Source organism: Acanthaster planci, linkage group LG11, assembly GCF_054643075.1.
Source record: "Acanthaster planci isolate LZ-2023a linkage group LG11, COTS_SCS, whole genome shotgun sequence".
Taxonomy (NCBI): Eukaryota; Metazoa; Echinodermata; class Asteroidea; order Valvatida; family Acanthasteridae; genus Acanthaster; species Acanthaster planci.
In genome coordinates, this window is record NC_141787.1 from 5,339,875 (window position 1) to 5,361,094 (window position 21,220).

General features: G+C 44.8%; 1 protein-coding gene across 3 annotated transcripts in view; it reads right to left on the reverse strand.

Annotated features, from left to right (window-relative positions):
* The window catches only part of nup188 (nucleoporin 188), a 192,141-nt gene that overhangs the window by 116,345 nt on the left and 54,576 nt on the right, over positions 1–21,220 (reverse strand). For all 3 annotated transcript variants that reach the window (XM_087143590.1, XM_087143591.1, XM_087143589.1), the window contains one exon: positions 3,661–3,827. In XM_087143590.1, the coding sequence (XP_086999716.1) occupies positions 3,661–3,746 (86 nt within the window). In that variant the 5' untranslated portion in view covers positions 3,747–3,827. The remainder of the gene's footprint in view (positions 1–3,660; positions 3,828–21,220) is intronic.

Here is a 21,220-nt window from a genome sequence, read left to right on the forward strand (position 1 = left end):
AAAATCATCCGAAACACAAGCCGGGGCGGATGCCGCGGTCATGTAAGGGGGGCGCTGTCTGGACAAAATTTTCGTTAAAAAGAACTATCTATTCTGTTACCTTAAACCATTCGTTTATTTCAAGAAAGACATTTGGCATCTTCCATAAATTGTATTTATCCGCTGTACTTTGTTCGTTTATAAATTTCCAGGCTTTAGAGGCAACGAAGTTAGTACTTGGCTTAAGAAATCTTAACTCTGGTCGTTTGCTGGTGAAAATGCCAAAACTTCGGCTACATCCAATATATGTACAGAATAGCTAAAAAGTAAGTAATATCTTGTGTATTAAATACGGAGTAACATCATTTTACTTGTTGAGATCCTGATATACTTAACTCAGGGTGACGGCATATAACACACACCAGGTAACATTTCCACACACCCGCAACAAATTTTTCAACAGAGACAGAGAAAAAAACACTTTTCATTTCTTATTTACTGGGACCAGACAATTGTGAGTGTATCACATTTCACAACCGTAGCCGACAGTTTGTCCGGCCAAAGATCAGGACAAAGGCCCAAGAAAAACAGTTTAAGGCTTCATTGTTAATGCAGGGCATCGCCCCGCCGGCTCAAGCCGGCCCAAGCCGCCTCTCTCGGCTAATACCGGCATTTTAAGTCTCTTATCCAAATTAAAAAAAACAGCCGCGGCATGCTGAACTAGAGAAAGACGAGAGAATCGTTCTGAGCTGCAAATTGAATTTCTGAAGATTCTCAATTGGGCTGGCCGAAACCGATGATTGGGTCTTCACACCTTCGGTGATTGGTTTTCATTGTGTGGTTAACCAGAGGATCTGTGCACAGGTTAGGGCTTCAGTTGGGGAAGGAAGAACGATCAGCCGGGGATTATTATAGATTCTATTTTAATAAGCGTTTCTTAATCTTCATCTAAACTTCGATGCCCACTTCCGACTGTTTTTGATAATTAACTGGTGTTTTGTTCCCCAGTTTTGACCAATATTTTGCAAAGCTGTTCTCAGTTACCTCCACGTGAAATGGATAAAAATAGAAAAACAGGAGAAACATGCATCGATAATCAACATGACGGCATGTTACCACTCGTATTTCAATTCAATCCTTGGACGGGTCATTGTTATTGCAAAACATCAAACAGCCGCCGATGAAATCGACTAAACAGTTATCTTTCTTTAAGGTTTGTCTAATCCGTATTGATCAATAAATCGCCTGTTTATTCTGGGAGTCGATGCCTTGTGTGGGCTGTTTTTGGACACAATGTTTGCCTTTGGTGTCCCTTACATCCCAGCGACGGTGGGTTAATGAGGCTTCAGGGGGGATTGGGGAGTTGAGGGAGAAAAAATCGAAACGCCTTGACGAGTTGGAGATGAGCCAATCTAACAACGCCCTCGGATTACCTCCGTGCCCAGCTCTAAAGGGGCACTCAAGATTTCCTTTTTTTTGGGAGGGGGTATAAAAACTCCGAGTGTCTGTTCGAGCAATAGCCAGGTTTAATTGGTAGCAAGTTTTGCATTTCGCTGTTTTTGTTTATATTTTTTCCCTGATTTGTTTTTGCGTATTTTGTTTCTCATTAAAGAGCTAGGTGTCGACAAAAACCAATGACGCAATACGGAAAGAAACGATAATTTTCCTGCATGAAGCGCAAATTTATTTTGAGTATAACTGCTTCATAACGCGGGGAAAGTTACGGTTTAGGTTTAAACTGCAGTCCCAATCTCAGTAATGAAAGGGTGAATTTTAGTTATTTGGACAAAAATTGAAATTGGACATATAATTGGAAATTCACTTCGACAGGGAGAGAGAACCTCGTCAAGAATTTACAGAAGGTATATAAACATCGAATTTAGAGTGCAACTCGGACATATTTCGCGACTTCATCAAAAGGGAAGTTTGAATCGCCGTCAGAATGTCACATCCTCTCCCGACGGGTTGGCTTATTATCTCGGCCGCTGCCCAGCCGACCTCGGCGCTCCGGCCCCGCTACATTTAACACTTTGTACCGCTGCCTTTCTTGACGCTCGTCTTACTTTCAATTTTTAATGGGATCGTTTACAGGGCTCTCAGAAGGGGTCGGGGGACTATTGAAGACCAAGTTTTGGGGAGTTTATTGTCCGGAGTTCTTTTTTTTTTCGTCGATTGGTTAGCAGGGAACTTTGTGGGGGATATATACGAACGAAGCCGTTGTGTGTCCTCGAGAGGCGATCATCCGCTACCCCCCCCCGAACAACCCGTTGAGCCGGTCGGATGGAGATGGGTTCTGACGTGTCCTGAGATGCACTGACCCGCAAACAGTTGATGTCCCCACCAAAGTGAATTCAAAGGGTCTGTGAGATTTTCTCAGATACATTTCTTGTGACCCTATACCCCTCTTCAGTGCACGAAAACGGGTTGAAATCCCTCTTACATTAAGTGTGTTGATAATTATATACTTATTTTGAATCTGTTTTAACGGACTAGTGAGGGCGCTGATGCTATGGTGCCATTCCGGGAAGACACTGTTCAGTGTATTTCTGTTCAAATTGTAAACCCAAAATTTTTCCAGTGAATTCATTCCGAGAAAACGTTATTCGTTGGTTTACTAGTATGTACTTATGCACAACAATCAGTCACGAAAGAAAAGTAAACACATCTCATTGCGGTTTCTTGACTGGAATGAGATCACCGTTTTGTTTATAAACATGTCGATTTTTATTTGGATAAAAACCAAACAGCACCAACACACCGTTTAAATAGCGAATAAAACATCCAATGTTGAGTGCATGTGTTAACCGTGACATATCTAAGGATCACCACAAGTAAATAGGATGAAATAAGAAATTTTGTTTTTCATTTAAGAGCTAGTTTCTTTGAAACCATTTAAAGTCACAAATCCTGCAGGCTATTTGGGAAAAGATATACACATGTAGTATGACTTGTATCAGTAATTTCTGAAACTTTTTGACACGTTTTAATATTTCAATATACACAAATAATGGCTTTGTTTGGTGGTTTGGAGGCGGTTTATATAAGCATGACGACGTCACTAAGCGATCGAGTCCTGTTTCCCAGTTTTGTTTCGCTGACTCAATTCAGACGGGGATCGATGTTGCCGTTTGATGTCGGGGGACAGAGCATTTTTTGCCGAATCGTTGTACCCCGGGATTATCCACGGACGAGCGCAGCCCTGATCAAAATCCGATATGGCCGCTGATTGGATTAGCGGTCGTTAGCCGCGACCCCATGCAAGATTTATGAACACTGAGTTGTGCGCAGGGGAGTCGGGGACAAGACTTGATATCCTCTTCATCTAGTCTATAGACCTATTAGTATCTGTCGATCGCGTGAGCGTCACGTCACTGCAAAACTGCGATTTGTCCGAAAATAGAACTTATTCACAGGGAAGCCATTTTTGATCGTGTTCCCATAATCTTATCCTCTGTTATCTGTTGAATGAGGTGGTGCCAGACTAGTTTGTGTTCTATGCTTCATTTTCATTTTTAAAAAAATGTTTCTGGAAACATTGATATAACTAATCACAAATCTGAATTATGCATTTGCATAAAATTACATTAATTTGTGGTGAATTTTTACTTATTGCTTTCATTTTTATTATCAAATTCCCAAAATCAAACAAGTTGACCTTGGTTTCATTTCAATAAGGCTGACCTGTCAATAAGGACGACTGGGGTCGACGCAATCCTTTTTCTCTCAGTAACTGATTGTCGTGCAGTCCGGAGACGACCTCTCACCATTCTACGGTGCGTTTGTAGCCGGCGCGGCGTTTGCAACCGTTGAAAGCTCCCGTTTACACTTGGGTCGACAGAGAACGAGGGCTAATTTTGAGTCAAAAATACAGAGAAGAACTATTCAACGGTCCATCAGTCATTTTATTCATAGACACTGACATCTGCTCCGTGTTCATACTGCATCCAACCCGACCTAACCAGTGGCGAAGCCACGGGGGGGGGGCGCATGCCCCCACAAATTCCCGGTGGCCCCCCCCCAAAAAAACGGATGAATGGATATTGAACAAGGCTAACAAAAACTTACCCCTAAAACCACACCACTGAAAGCTGGTGCCCCCATAAGATGCTGGTGCCCCCTTTGTGCTCCCCAGTAAAATCCCAGCTACGCCACTGGACCTAACTTCTAACTCTATAGCCAAAGTCTGAGAAGTCAGCAGCTTGATACAAAAATGAACGAAAAATCAGTCTGAACAAATATCCGCCCGGTCACGAATGTTCTGTGTCCTAAGCATACATAAACAATAATGTCTGTACACAAACAATAATTGCTCTCGATATAGGCTTAGTCCGTCTTATCAGAGTCAGCATATATAAATGCTACTTATATTGCCGTGGTATATAATATATACACACAGCACAGACATTTAATAGACATTTAATAGACACTACATGAGGTATCAGCCCCAAGCGGGACCAAGCGAGGGCGCAAATTTCGTAGCAATGGCAGAGCTACAGTGGGAAACTAAACTTCGCTGATTCACAACCCCCCTATGAAATGCATGCATTCCAGTCGCGTCGGTACGAACAAAATGAACACTCCCTACCAACATGGCTCTTTCCAACCTACGAGGGGTTAGGGCCTACTTCTGCTCCAGTTGGATATGTAGATTGCGTTTCAGCAGAGACACCAGACTATACTGGTCACCGCAGTTTCCACTTGGGGTGAACGTCTTTGCGTCAGAGGACCTTTGGCCCTATTAACTCAAAGCCAAGCCATTTTTTTTTTCAAATTTCATTTATTCATGCACCTAATGGTGACGACCGGTGCGTCGGACAGTTTGGATGTTTCTTTTATGGCCAGTAAGTTCAGACTCGAGGAGCGCGTTGACAAGCTGGGCTGCATTATTTACCTTAGTTCATTCAAAATACTAAAATATGAATATGGATGTATAGGTCTATATATAACGCATTAATAATAGATTTTTTTTCGTACGGGAAATATAGCGCAGATGATTCATTTCGTAGCCCAAACTGCATGAACTCATCCTTGAAGCTTCGCAGATCGCAACGATGATGGAAGACGTGATAACGAATAGAGAATGTGTTAGTTAATACAATCGTGACAGTTTTGCAATGAATTATTCCCTTTCCATCTCAATCACAAAAGCCGGGCCTGGAATAGCCAAAAGCAGGCCGGGAAAGGTGACGGAGAAATAACCGGAGATGCAGAAGTGGGAAAGTCAAGCTCCTCATCAGATAATCATGGCACATCAGCCTGCCACTTAGTAACGCTAAACGTGAGTAAAACACAAACTAATTGGCCCATACCGCAGGGCCGGCGGGTCGTCGGCACGGCAGCGTCATTCAGACGGGGAGGTGTTAGGAGCGCGCCGCCGCGGTGTGGGCGTCACGTACACCGGCTGAGGCGCGCTAGGATTGCCCCGATGAAATTGATGTCGGGACGGATCAACATGATCCGCGCGTCGCGGTGTTCCCCGGGGGATTTTCGTGGCGCAGTAATCAAGAGCGATGTTTATGCGGGATAGCTGACGGTAAACCCTCATAATGTGATTCAGCTCGTCGTATAGGATCACGAGGGCTTCCTCGAAGCCATTTATTTATAAAACTCCACATTAAAATAGATAGGTTACTTTCGTCTGTTGACATATTGTTTGAAAAATCCTTCAATGACAAAAAATAGCTAGGGTAAAAGTTGAAGATTAACAGGCAGCGAGCCGAGAGTGCGTCACCCTTTCACACCCAACTTTCATTTTATAAAAGTAACTTTAACCGATCGCTGTGCAGCGAAGAGTGACATGGCACGTAACAATAACATGATATATGACACGAGTATACTACGCACACAGAAAGGAAAGGGTTACTAAAACGAACAGAACTGATGATAAGTCCGTATGTGAGAAAATAAAGGTGGCGTCAACTAGTTACATGGGACACAACGGCGGGGCATGTGTTGAGTTTGATTCACCCTGACAGTGTATTTTGTACACTTTTGGTGACTTCTATGTGGAAAGTCTGACATTTCTGCGAAGCCTTGATCTATCTTGAATTTGCTCCTTTTCTAGATTTCATGTCACAGTAAACACTTTATTACATGAATTTCTAAAAAGTTCCCAGAGTAGGTAACAAATTTGTACACGGAGAGGCCTATGCTCCCACGGAAACGCTTCCCCGCACCTTTCTCAGTGCCCTGTGTTAACTAACAGGGCTAGACTTTGCCAAAGTAAATTGCTACATGGCTGCATGGTCTGACTTACCTTTCACTGCAAACACCGTGGTATAAACCCGGTGTTGATCTGACACCCTTGGTATATGTACTTGGCATTATCGCCCCCAATATAGCCTAGCTTCTGAGGATGTTAGAATTACACGGCAGTTTTTGTAAGCGTTCCTAGCCTGATTTCCTCTGAGGGAGCCCTAGGTCATTGGAGAAGGGTTATGCAGAAATGTCGTCAAGGACTATTTATTTTGTAAAATTGCCGGTATAATCCCTATTCCGTATTGCTGGAGGCTTTATACAGAGTAGATATGTGGTGTATAGATGGGTACCAGTCAGCAAAATACCGACTTCTCAAGTAATATAATCTCAACGTAGACGTCATGGTTGCCCGCGCTTGTTTAAGGTCAGGCAAACTGGGAAGAGCGTACTCATCTTGCTGGTATATCGTCACCGTCGAAGCCGTGACTCGACTCCTCTGGACACAAAATGGCTTCGGCTGGAGTGTGCCAGTGTGCACACGTTGTGCGCCTTTTGTCAGGCTGTGTCGATGTCGTTACTAACGGCGTCCTCTTCGGTGTCCAGCATCTTGTCCCTTGTAACTCTGGCAAGTAGACCACTTGCAGCTGGTACTCAGTAACAGCTCCTTTAACATGGCATGGAACCATTGAATAAAAAACGTGAAATCAAATCCCGCTATCGCTGTGGTCCCTGCAAGATGGGATTTACGAGGGTAGTAAGTAAAGGACATTATGGTCCAATCCAGAAGATGCAGGACGTGTAGAAGGGCTAATGTAACTTCACCGTTTTCAGTGAAAGCTCAAGAGAAAGCTTGCGACCCATAATTATTTTCGACCTCCCAAACTCCCAAATGAAGCGCCCTACTCCTCACAGATATTCATGAAATACAAAATCGTCAGCACAACACTTCCATGAAAGGGTGCACACGCCTTCCTCAAAACGCGCATTGCCCAGTTTTATGGTATTACTGAGGATTCCTATTTTGCCTTTCTGTTCCTGTTGTTCGTACTTCTTTTTTTCGGCATGAGAACCTTCGACAGATTTTAACTCATTCCCTTGAGTGCATATTGTTTTCATAATCTATGCAACCTTTTGCGTTAACAAAAGGGTCCAAACTCAAAATCGATGAAGACTGCACGTGGCTCATACGAACGTTATTACGCCGGCCAGAACAAATAATGCTGGCATTCATACCCCTTTCAGAGAGGAACCAAAATGTTCACACCAGTGAAACTCACACCCCCCTCATACTGTGGTTTCTCTCCAATCAAACTTCCGCAAAACACAAGAAGTTAAAGAGCACAGTGAGGTCGTCCCATCATACTTCGTTTGTTTTCTTCGTAGTTTCAGCATTCCTCTCCATTGATTTCCATGTGGTTTCCAATCCAGCACATGTAAAACTAGACCCCCTGTCCTCCAAGGTAAGTCCTCTGCTCTGGGTGCTCAGTGTAACGTTATGAAAAGGGTATTTAAAAAAATAAACACGATAACATAATTACCAATTTGGCTCAGTCGAATTTCATATCCGATCTTATGCGCGTTTAATTACAACTTATTAAAGTCAGAAGGCTATAACATTGACCAAAGGCTCATGGGAGTTCGAGCTATGTCATTTGAACGTGACGGCGCGGCTCACCTCTAAAATCACACTTGGGCATTATCAGGCGCTGTCATGGCCCATGTGACCCAGCGTACATCCGCCATACAGCCTGAAAGTTGATCCCTGATGACGCGCTACCGGAACCCTTGGATAGGAAAACTAGCGAGCAAATGTTTTAGCATTTGTGATGTTTTTATTCGTTTACTTCTTAAAAAAAAACAACGGAAAAAGGCCTTGATAAAATATTTGCCATTATAGCATATTAATTTATAGAAACTGAAATTTTACCTGGCCAGAAAGAGAAATATCCCTGCCAAAAACTGACTTCTCACTTCAAAAAATCTAACATACATGAAGACCAAAGCAATTGTACGAAGTGTTCTTGTACGAAGATGAACAATTGCAAAATTACATTTTATGGTAGTCTTTAATACGGTAAATGTTCAAGTAAAAATAGATTAAACCATTTCAAGCATCGTACAATTTATGGGAAAGCAAACTTCAAGGAATAACTTGCGTTTACGAAAGATTGTAAAGTTTAAACTAACCCTTGCTGAACTGCGTCAGGTAAACTCAATTGAATCTAGAAGCAATCGAGTGCAGGTAGGTAAATCTTCGCAGCGTTGTACAAGCTTGTTTTCACGTAAGCGCATGAAGTGAAAACGAACGTGCATGAACAAGGAGACCTATGGCCGGAGGTAAAAGGTCGTTTGTAAAATTCATTTTGTACCCATCTCCAGGTAACTATGTCAAAATATTACTTAAGGAACACAAAGGTAAAATTCCGACGTGAGTGTGGTTTCAGTTAGAAGTCATTCTTTCCAAAGTTATCGAACATGATAGAACGGCCCCATGTAAAATCCCCATGGGCGGACCGTGCAAGGGTTCCGGAACTTGCTGCTTGACCTTATACTGTGGGGCTCTATTGTCGTAGACAAACCGTCAAAGTTTTATAAATGCTAAGAGTAAGAGACAACCGTTCATTGCACAAGTGGTGACAGTTGTGCCATTTCATGCAGAATTCAAGGTTATTTTATGTTAAAAAGAGCCCCGCCTTCAGGTTTACAACGTACTGCGTATGATTGCTAACATTTGCGCCTAAGGGTAACAGTAGCCAGTATCGGGGAAACAGGTGTAATCACGTGGTATTTGAAGTCGTTTGATCGGACCTAATTACTGACAGCATGTGCGTCATCTACCCTAAGTTTTCAATGTTGCAGTTATTGGAGGCAACGACGTAAACTGGGCAGCACACTTTTTTACTCTTCAAGAGGCACCGAAAGTAATTATTAACTATGGCTAGAATATAGTTTTTGTTTGTTTCAAGACTCATCTCAAGGTTTCAAATGCGGGGGTGGGGAGCCCAAGTAGGGCTGAATGAGTCGGTCCATGGGCCCTAGACACCAGGGTTCCGTTGGCCCTACTACATGTAAGTCAAAGGCACCAGGACCAATCTGATTGCGCTGGCAGCACAAGAGCCTCGCATTTCATGTTTGTGATAAGCTGCACTAATGAACCATTGCTAGCTAGTTTGAAGCATTTCCAGGAATCACAAATTGATAAAAGATAATTGACAAAGATAAAAGCACTCTCTGGTGTCTTTGTGGGCCTTCACATTTTGTGCAGGCCCCCGAATTTCCGTGGGTCCTAGGCACAGCGCTTACTGTGGCTTTTGGTTACCCTAACACTACAGACACAGAGGCATTGCCATCGACATGCAGTATGCCACTAATTAGAATTCTACGGTTGTAAGTACTGTAGATTTCTATCTTTTGTAAAACTCTGTGAAAGGAAAATTGAACATTTTGCACAATCTTTGCCAATTTATTGTTAGCAGTGATGCCTTGTCTGCCTGTCTCAAACTCAATTCGGTACACTTTACTTTCTCAATCTTGTCGGTGCAGCTGGTAGCCGTTAATTTAAATTAGAAAAGATTAACCGGCTCACAGCGACCTTCAATCTTTCAATTAAACAAAGTTACTGTAACAGGCAGAAGTAAAAGTCAAAAATATCCTTTGTGCGGTTGAAATATTCATTCGATTCCCGCCTTTTTGTCAAAGGCAGACGACGCAGAAAGTGGAAAGTATTCAAAGTCTATAGCGACGCGAGGCCCCCGATCCATTGGTTCGTGTATAAAATGAATGCGGCTGTCAATAAGACGGGCACCGATAGAAGCCTGTCTGTTTTTGGCCTTTTCTCTTTCCACCGGGCCGGCTGGCTGATCGATTCGATCCCTTGTTCTGCCCCGTCGCGCTTTCTTGTTGCCTGCCTAAAAGGAAGTTGTTTAGCCCCTTCAAGCGAGCTTCCTCCTCGTGGAGTGGAGAGAGAGGCAGGGGGATGGGGGGACAGGGTAGGGTAAAAGAAGACGCCAGATCACGTCAAGATTCCTTAATGTTACTACCGGAGTCAGAAAGGGAGGGGGAGAGAGAACTAGCACCGAGGGGGGAGACCGGTGGCGACATTGTCCGGCGGTCATGAGGCGTACCGCCAGGGGTCCTCGGAGCAGGTGGGCCCGTATCGATCGCCCCCTTGCCTGAGCTGCCGGGGAGAATGACGAGCGGTCCCCTCGTCGACGCCGCGACCTTGGCAGCGCCAAAGTGACTTTGACTGAATCAGATGTCTGCGATTAGGTGATAGGAAGCCTCACAAAGGGAACGCAATCATCCCTGGATGACCCTGCCAAATGTCCCCGTTATAGAGAGACGACCGGCCAGGGGGAAAGGGGGGGGGCTCTTCACCGCACAATCCAACACACAGCCAAAAAAGCACAGGGTCCAAACTGTCGCGTGCTAAAGCGAAGTTCTATTTCCGTTGCGGCTGCTGGAGCTCTTCCCCCGTCTCTCCGTCCTTCGTTAACTCGAGTCAAACTTTAAGGCGCTGGCAAGGCCATTGGAATCAGCCTGGGAGAAAATACTTCCGTGTTACAGAGCAAAAGCGATAATTTGTTGATTGGAAAAGAGAAGAAGAAAATCTCGTCGAGGGGGAAAAATAAGGTCAGGTGCAGGCGAGGCGGTCAAGCGTGTATCTGGGGCGCAGGGAACGAGGCGGATTCTACTTTACCCAATGTCAAGGTTACCGTATCCAACAATGCGATGGAAATCAAGTCCACGCAAGGATTTCGTCGCCACTAGGCTGCGAAGAGATAGTCGTCCTATTAGGTTTTAGCTTGGTGTGTGAAAAGAAAATCTTAGTGTAGCCACTCACGAAGGAGACCTAGATTGCATCGGAGGAAAACTACATGGGACGATTAGATGCTTAACTCGGCTCTAAATAAAAGAACCGTTTACTTTCTGCACCTACACAGCGCACCTGCCGTTCCTAAAGCAATGCCACATTCATGTATACAGCAGGGACGCTCTAACACTCTATCTCCTTTTCCTGCTTTTTTTTCTCGACTGGGAGACTTCCAAGACTGTCATTCTTTTTGTGTCCAGTCCAAACATTTTTGGCCCTTTGATTAATACCCCTCGGTCAAAAATACCCCAGTGCTTAGGGCCTACACCACAGGCCTCATTAACAATTCTAAATACCTGTAGCAGAATATAACCGACGCCACGGACTTGCAAGAATTAGAGTTGTGCTCGAATGGCCTGGCTACAGCCGGCAATCATACACAGGTCAACGGCAAGCGAATGCAGCCGTTCGCTAGCGGCTTCCGTATAGGCGCACATGTTATGTTTCAGCCTTAGCCACGGCGTTTGGACGCGGCCTTAGTTGAATGTCACCTCAGTGAACATAGATCTAAACATTTTGTGTGGATTTGTGCCCCCCTCCCATGGTTCGTGCACGGAACGAATAAAGTATTTTCTCCTCTGAGCATTCCAGAGTTTGATGTTCTGTGCAGAAGAATGTGAAATCGAAGCAAAGGAAGAAATCGACAGCGTTTTGATATATTTTAGCACTCTGCATTTTGATTTATTTCTTTGTTTTCATGGCATTTACAGCCTACTCTTGGAGTAGCGTGGGGTGTCATCATGTATTAACAACGAGACCTCAGGAAATATGAATTATTCAAACTGCTAAGAAAAAAAGAAGAAAAATTATTCCCGGCAATTTGTAAAAACACTACTTGTCAAAACATGTCCACCTGCAGCTATGCACCGTGTGTCTGCCAAGGTCGATACGTGCGGAGAACGTTTTCTCTTTCACTTTGCCTCCTCTCATCTCTTTTTTTTTATTCTGACAACTTAAACCGGCCGTTTTCGTCTCACTCTTTAACTTTGTCCCAAACAACCTGTCCCTCTGTTTATCTTTCATATGTCCCCGACCGAGTGCCGACCCACCCTTGCACCGAGCCCATCGATCGCGGGGTGCTAAAGGCAGTTGTCCCCGCGCCGTTGGGTGACAAAACACTGCTACTTTCTCGGTCTCCGGAGTCGACCCTTTTGTTGGCAATTTCCCCTTGCGGAGGGATTCAATCTTCGATTTCCGCGCTCACTTTTTCGGCTTTGACTCGACAACTTGAATAGGACACAGGTGCATTCTGTCCAGTGTACCCCCAAAGCAGCGTAGGAATTCATAAGGCATAAGAGGGCAGACTCATCAAATGAGTAAAAGATCTTTTCGATCGGAGCAGGCGCACAGGAAAAGAGAGAGCTTTTCGGAGTGTCGTAAGAGCACAAGGGGGCTTGTGATCGACCGGGTAGAAGACAGTATCGGAGGGGAAATTCGACATCGATCTACCGTCGGATGTCTCCTCGTGGCACGCTAGTCTTTTCAAAGCTGCAGACTTTCGCCGTGATTCGTTGATCGGATGCAGCACGGCGCACAAGAGTCGGTCAACCAATCAACGGACTTAATACCCATCAAAAGGGGGATTTGGAAGTGCGCGCGATTGGCTAGTACCAACCGAGCGGCGATTCCCGCGACCAATCGAAGCCGTTCTCGGAAAGACGTGCCGCCGATGACGCATGACTTCATCCCAGGACTTTGGGTCAGGGACACCGATCAATTTAATCTGAAGATTCGAGTTTCGGCGAGGAATGGAATTTCAATTAAGACTGACAAAATTCTGTGTTTACTCATGCTTCAAGAAGCGTAAGTTACCATCGGCCAGATAACAAAGGTCAAAAGAGAAAAATGGTGAAAATATTACGGTGAAATATACCCATAAGAGCTTCTGTCATTGTTGTACTTTCTGAAGAAAACTGGAGTTTCTCCAGATAAGGTGGGATACAGTGGACACAAGAACAACAATCAAAATGAATGATAAGTGAAGGAGAACGACGCTGTAAGTCTTTCATCTGTGCATGTCGATTTCCAATTAATCCCAGTACAGCTCGTGACCCGTGTCAGCCTGCAGGTGTTCAGATTCTATCGCGATTCTTTACCCGGGTGTCTTGGTCACCTTACCAACCTCCGTCTCGTTGCTGATCAGGATTCGTCCCAGTACTTTCCAGTCATTTGGAATCCTTCAATGTTCCAACCAAATCAAAATGAGGAGGTACCTCGGCCACTTGTAGAATTTGATCTCCCAACACAGAATATAGACCCATATTGAGACTTATAGTTTCCACTTAATGGCTTACAATCATGAAGCTGAAGCTGACGCTGACAAATATCATGTCTAGAAAACCCGCCCCATCTCCAGGGCTGCGTATTTTGTTAGTGACACACTACAATGAATATCCACAGTCAAAAAAACCTTTCGGACAAAGCCTCATGACACGTGTCTCCTGTCTGGTTAGGCTGATGCATAATGATGGAGCATTTTATAGGATGGAATTTAATTTTCAGTCGATGTCTCTTGACTTCATGGTGTCAGACCAAAGTGGTACTGTGACTTAGTCGTTTTCATTAACCCACAGATTTGGAGCCTCAGGGTGTACAATCAACACTGACGTCATCGACTAGCTGAATAGCTATACCAGGTCCCGTGGTTATACTTCCAGAATCAAGTTTGTTTTCGGATGTTATTAAATTTGGATGAATTAATTTCAACCCACACGCCGAGTGCTGCTCCCGAGCGGCCCAACTTGGCCGTTGTGCAATCCCAGGCCATCAGCAAGCGATCTGCGGCCGATGACGGTCGATACAGTGTTCATAATTACGTACCCCGGGCACACTGTACAGGAAATATAAGGCACAGGGTCGTGATTCGGCGCAAACAGGCCAGAGGGGGGATCTTACGATTAAAAGTCTATCAACCGCATCGCCTACTTCCCAACACACAAGAAAGGGGGAAAAGGAGAAGGAGATGAGGCATAAAGATGTCGCTGGAGTTATAACCCTCGAGATTTCACCTCGAAAGCCGTCCAGTCGTCCTCCATGACCTAAACCGGGACCCGGGGGACGGGAAGTATCGGAAGGGTTTTGAATTTTAAACAAGGTGACAGCAGCCCCGACAAACAGACTGTTTCCGAGCAAAAAGACAGAAAGGCAGAGGGTGAGGGATAGATGGAGAGTGCGAGCGAGGAGATTGTTATCCAGCCTGTGTGCCGATGCTATCAGGGTGACAGCGCCTCTGCCGCCTATTAGCCGATGGTTAAATCCCCCTTCCAGCTCCTGGCTTCTTGACCATCGGGTCGCTCCGCTGATCCACCCGGGGTGCTCGCGGAGTCATTACGGCGATAACGAGCCCCCGATGAGGAGGCGCGTTTTCGGCCTGAGCCGTCCGAGCGGGTTGCCGGATCTATTAAGCCCCCATCAGCTCGCCATCTTTACATAATTCCGCAAGGCAAACAGAGAATTATGGCATTCCTGCTTATCGGCAGTCTCCATCTCCCCGTCTTCCCGCGTGTTTGCCTCCCCCTCGGCCACGGAGCGCCGGAGATCTTTTTTCTCTCATCTTCCTCGCGTGCGCGCGTGGAAAGAATGAATGAATCAGTTGCTGATTTATGCGATTGGCCGTGCTGTCTCGATCAGCGACTGAGCGATTGCGCTCAGAGATATTAGGCCTACCTTCTTTTCCTTTCCTCTGTTTTGGTGATGAGGTCTTTTATGAGCAAACACGCCAGGAAACTCTCCGATGGGGAAAGCAAATCATCGTCAATAAAAGAAATCGCATCATGCCCTCCCCCCCAAAAAAAAAAATTAGAAAACGTGATCCGAGACACTCTTGCCCTCGCAACGCGCCAATTCCCCCACCTTATCCCTGAGCACACAGCGATCAGCAGTCACCAGGCTTAGCCCTTGTTTGTCGTGGGGGCTAACCCCGCCGGTGGACCCCGTCCCCAGAGCCTACAACCAGGCGCCAGGGCCGCTGGTGGGATAAAGCAGATCCACCGGGGGACCATCGGCTTCCAATCTTGGCGACTTAGCCCCTCCCTTGTTTCTCTCTCTGAGGCATTGCTCGCGCAACAGACAGGAGATCCTGTGTGCTAGTAGGGGAATCGTCCAGGCCACATGCTAGTCCGGAGCCGGCCGGCTTAGTCCAAATACCGCCCCTCATGCCCGAATTAAGCGTTGGGACAATATGGCGAACGCCTCGCAGCATTAGGAATACATTGTACGCAAATCGGCGGCGCATCGTCGACGGCACTCAGATTCTTTTGGTTGTACCTCACTGAATGTAAAGCAAAAGTAGACGGAGCAGTCATGGCCCACGTTAGTATTAGCTTCACGATATCTGTGACGAGCCGTCGCACCGAATGATGACAACTTGAGGTCAAGCCTCGTTATTGTGAGTTCATGACGAACAAAAATTCACGGTTTTGAAGAGCCTGTCTCACCAAACGACAATTGTAAAAATGTTGCTGAAGGAATGGTCAGAGACATTCTAGTATAGAATTACTCAATGCTCAGTGCTGAATTTTTTTCGGGGGGGGTTGGAATTTACCAGAAATCTATGCATTTGGCCAGTTATTACTTTGACTACGATGTCGGACAAAAAGTCGGGCATCAATCTACCCCTTTGGGGAAAGGACTTGTCTATTTTCTCTTACGAACTAGGTAGATATTTATCATTAAAAACATCACAATAAAAACGATTTCCCAAGCGCCTCTGACAGAGGAACTCAATCGCATACAGCACTTTAACCTGAAGGAAGATGCCAAAACGAAGAAATGTTCAATCCATATTCTGGGGGAAAATACAAATAAGGTATAGCGATTGAAACTTTGATCGAAACATCGACCGGAGTGGGATTCGAACTCGAGTCAGAAGGAAGAACAGCGAGTATTACCACGACGCCATCCTTGATGAAGATCAGGCAATGTGCCTGCCGAGCGGAGCAGTTTTGAGGCGAGTTGTGGGAGCTTTGGGCGGATGGATATAGTGGAAAAAGGGGAACAGTTCGCATTGTTTGAGCGTTTTGCTTTGTCTCCCAGACTCACATGAACCTTCCAAAATTCTCGTTCTGCGACCCTCTTTATCAACATCACTCCACAATCATGCCCACTATACAAAGACAAGATACCATTTTCACAGCGTGTTCATACGTCACATTAGAGGAAACCTTGACAATGTTTGGACAACTGTTGGAGGTATAGCTCTGAAACAATGCGCGCCCTACATTCAAGCCAATGGTGTCATGTAATGCATGGGAGCTACTTTTCTTCTGTTCTCAGCGAAAACAATGAGGGGTAACCTCACAACAAGAAAAAAATGACATCTAAAAAAAATGGAGCAGCAGTACAAGTCCCAAGGTCAAACTGAATGGGAGTTATTGGCCTACAATTTCCCGACTGACTGAATCCGTTGTATGGTGGGCTACGTAATTGGTCCGGGTGACTCCAGAACGGTCCCCTGACATATGTCACCAGTTACCCACGCTGTTAATTAATTGGACTTGTTTTGTGTCAGACCGAAACGTGCGCCTGGACGCATTTTACCCTCCCCATATAAAACACCCCTTGCACAAAGAGGAAAACGTAGACATTGAAACGTTTGCTAAATTTGCTTTTAATGCGAAAAAAATGGGAAATTTTCCTTGCAGGTTTTGTCAACGATGTGGAATTGTTAGAAAACGGAAAAAATTAGAGGAATCGATATTTCAACTGGCTCGATTTGGAATCGATCATCGTCGTAGCTACAATAACGAAAACCCAAACAGGGGTCCGTTATTCGCTTTTGTTGGTATCGCATCATCCGCAGTATATCTTTCCAATGGCTTTCCATTTCACCATCCAGCTGATCGAGCATGCAAAATAAAAGAAGTATTATTATTATTCCATGATTTTCGAGGTTTCGGCTGAAAATGTCATGCGACCTTTCCTATCAAACTGTCGAGCCACATTCTAATCAACAATTTCTCCACAAAAGTAGTAATCCAAAATGCTTTGATTAAAAAAAACATCGAAACCGGCAATATGCATCTTTGGATAAGTGGGTGGGTGGAAATACCCCCACAGCTACATGTGCGTGGGAGTGCGCATCCATTGTTGTTTTTTTTTCAGGTTGCAGCGAAAGGAACCAGACTTGAGTTTGCTTCCAGATACACTCCCCCAAAATGTAAAATGTCAGTGCCGCGGGCATCACCAGAATTAGATTTCCGGGGGGGGGGGTTAGCCGCGAACTTACAAACCATCAAAAGGGTCAATTCCGAGGCCTATTTTCAAGCAAGTCTGTGATTTTCACACCGTTTCCCCGTTCGTTTTTCGTTCCTTTTTTTTTGTTTTTGGTTTTGCCCCTTTTTTATTTTTATTTTTTGTCTCGAGGGGAGCGCCCACTATAGTTTAGCAATGCCCATAGTCAGTGCCAAATATTCTCTTCTCAAGCCAAACCTTCATGATTTTTTTCTATAATGAAGTTTTAAACAAGTTGTGTGACTAATTTACCGGACCAAATCATACACGAATCACATTTTGAGTTACAAAATTGGCCACAGACACTTCTTTGTTGGCGTGGACGAAGATGTTGCACACTTTAATACCAGCCAGGATTATATCCATCCAGCAAGAAATGAGACCGAGGGGTACCCCCCTCCCATGTTCAATCGCTATAAGCACTTTAGTCTATTGTTACCTAACGCACCCCCTTCCGATGTCTGAAAAGAATTCCTAAGATTCAAGTGAGACAATTGCCAACACAAAGCAATGAGGGTTCTCTCCGTCTCAAACCTTGCTTCATATGGCCAGGATTGTCTTTCCACGTTCTTTCGTTCATTGAAAATCTGGAATTTTATCGCGGAAAAACTATGTTCCTGTGAATGGTAACGCTGAGTATAGCGTCAAGAGCTCAGCTCTCATCTTAGCTCAGTTGAGCCTACAACGCGATTTTACAGCCGGGAATACTTTTGTTCAAATTCTGTAATCGCATGAATTAAAAGAGAAGTAGCGACTGGTGTTGGGTTTCCCTTTTTAAAATTAAATTTGACAAGAACAGTTGAGGAACTGTCTTATCTGTCACCATCTCTGGCATTTGAAGCAACATATAGACGGAGAGCACCCCCAGACTTTTTCTTGGTCACTGTTTGATCGGAATCTCAGGAATTATTTTCAGACATCAATTGTTATAGGTAACAATAGTCTTGTGAGTGTATAGGGATTGAACATGTGTGCGTGTGGGGGAAGGGGTACCCCTCCGTCCCATATCTTGCCAGGTATACCATCTGCACAGTGCAGTTGTTGATGTGATGTTGAAAAAGTCTCGGTAAAAAGGGTAAGGTTTCCTTTGAATGGGTAAGAATCGCTGCGTAAGGATGAAAACATTTCAAATAATGGTTTGTGATTGTTATTGTTTGTGGATGTTTCAGAACAGTATCAAAGAAGGCGTCTTTACAAGTCGGTCCTGCAGTCAAATGCATGGGTAATTCAAAAAGCAAATTCGTGAGCCCTGGTTTTTGAAAAGCGATATGTCGGCCCTCTCATGACTGGGACGATTTCTTGGGAAGGTGTCTCGTCAACCTTCAGCCTCAGTGTATAATTAATGACGAAAGGCCAGATGTCGATTATTACGATAATTGCTCTCAATACCTACTCAAGAAGACAGGCTCTCACTAACACGATGGAGGTAAATACAATCCCCCGCCCTCTACCCGACAACAACAAAGACACAGCCTCCATTTACGAACCCCCTGCCTCCCCCTCGACGGGAAAGTGGGTATTACATCCAACTCGACTGGACGACAAACAATAATGTTGACACCCGCTTTATATACACACACTTCAAGCTCAACGACAACTCCAGCGATTTGGACTTGAAGAAAACCTATTACGGCCATCGTGTGCTTGTGCACGCATTACAGCAAGCCAATCGTCCCGCGTTATCAATTATTTCTAATCATGAGCCGGGTTTTTATTAAGTTCTCGTTTAGCCTTATTAAATAGCTCTCCCGTCGGATCTGTGCCGACGGAGGCATAATAAGAATTAACGATTTTTGCCCCGTTTTGACATGAATAATTTGTGTCGTATTCAAGGTAATCGGCCAAATGCTCTCTCGCGTGACGACGCAAACACAATTCAGGTTATTTTTTCCAGATGCGTTTTTGTTGTCTCTCGTTATTGTGGCGTATATAGTGGAGGAAGGGGAAGCTTATAAGGAGGGCTCCGTCGATTTCGACAGGGGTTTATTAGCGGAACAAATACACAATAACGAAGGGGGACGGGGCGGAATCGAGCGGGCTTATGGCGAGTCTCTCACGGGGCAAACGGCTCATAAACACCGGCGGGCTGTCGTGCGGGCTCAGATCGATGATCGCTCGATGTCGTTGAGGAGGGGGGGGGGAACTCGCAACGGAAATGAAGTCGCAGGAAAACGCGCGTTTTATTGTAATTAATTGACTATTTAGCCGATAGTAGCGAAATTGCTACACACATTCGGCGCTCATTGGTGCGCAGATGGTCTCTGGTTACTTGGTTCTCAAGGGTGTCGGAAATGAAGCTAGGGACGGTAAGGTGAGGCGTCTGCGTACAAAGAATCCACAGAGGATATTCAATATCTAAGAGAAGATCCCCATGGGAAACCCCTATCGGCTAATTATTTAAGCTTTGGTGTCAATAGGCAACTGTAATTTGAACAATAGAAAACCTAATTACGAGGGAGTATTGTAAACAATACCAAGAGAAGAGGTCGAGAACACCGTTATCATTCGCCAATGCCAAGATGTATAAAGTGTGTCATAAATCGAGCTCTGTTTGAGAGGAAGGTTAAATTTGAAGACGCTAAAGTTATAAAGTCAGCTTCTACGGTATCAGTAAAGGAGAGTACATTTCATCCCCCGGGGAGTTCTTAAGACTAGGAACCACAAGGCGAAGTGGTCTTCTTCCGTTTTTAGGGTAGTAAGACAAAACGAATTCATTTACAGTGGCTTTAGGCATAGTGGCTGTTGTAATAAATTTGTTGTTCTCGATAGTGTGAGTTTACAGCCCCTTCAGTATTGTGGAAGAAATAAGCCAATTGCTGTTAAATAAAGATGAACATGCGGAAGACATGAACCTTCGATACGTTATCTCTTTTCATCCTGTTGTTGTCGTTTCTGTCTTTTGCTATATTTGCTGTGGAAAGACCACGGACTTCATGTAATAAATAGATCGCCGCTATAGAGGGATCCCAATACGACACTTAGCGTCGATCTGCGCACTTCCGCGTTTGAAAACGAGGCTGTATGTGTCAGCTTCAAGAATACGATCAGACGGTTGAAAGTAAGGAGTCAGGAAACAAAATACATAAAGGTATGTTAAATTCAGAATTATCAGGCAGCAAATTTTTGTGGAAGAGTCTTTCAGGATGACTCGACACGTAAAATCAAAAGAAAAAACAACGGTAATTTACCCAAAACAAACGTTCCTGCGATGGTCGTGTTTCTTGTGCAGTGGGCGTGGTTTAAACTGAAGTGGCGTCACACTTACGAACCGGATACTGCATGTACTGTGTGGACTCCGGGGCGCTCGCGATGAAGTTCAACCGAGAGCCTCGGTTTCGATGCGGATACGCGCAGACAGAGCTAATGTGAAATCCCTCTATAACAAACAACCTTTATAATCTAACATTCTTTTCAGCTCCCGCTACTTTTAGTAAACATTTTACCGAATATCAAAAGTTTGTTGCATATGAAAGAAAGACATCAAGAAGTGGCGACTTTATCTTACTTGCGATGAACGTCTGAGCGGAAACAGCGGACAGCTGTCAACCAAATAGCAGCCTCGGTCTCACCCCTAACAGCGACTCCGATTGGCTGTCACGGTACGCGGGGTTTCATCGAATTGGCAGATACTGCTGCACCAGACTAGCGTTCGAAGCAGGGCTTCGGCAGACGGATGACACTATGCCCGTGCATACTGTGCTTTCCACCAAACCGTTATACCAAACATTATGTAAACCTCACGACTGTCACAGTACTTAGTCACTCACTGTGGTGCCCCTCCGAATCTCCTGTTACATTTCATTTACACTTCGTTGACAACCCAGCAACTCAAACGTCAGCTGGTCTACATGCGCATTGCCTTTCGTGTTGTCTTTGTAATGCAAACGAAATAAACTCCAAAGTATTTGAAAAAAGTATGACGGACATCATAATACCAAA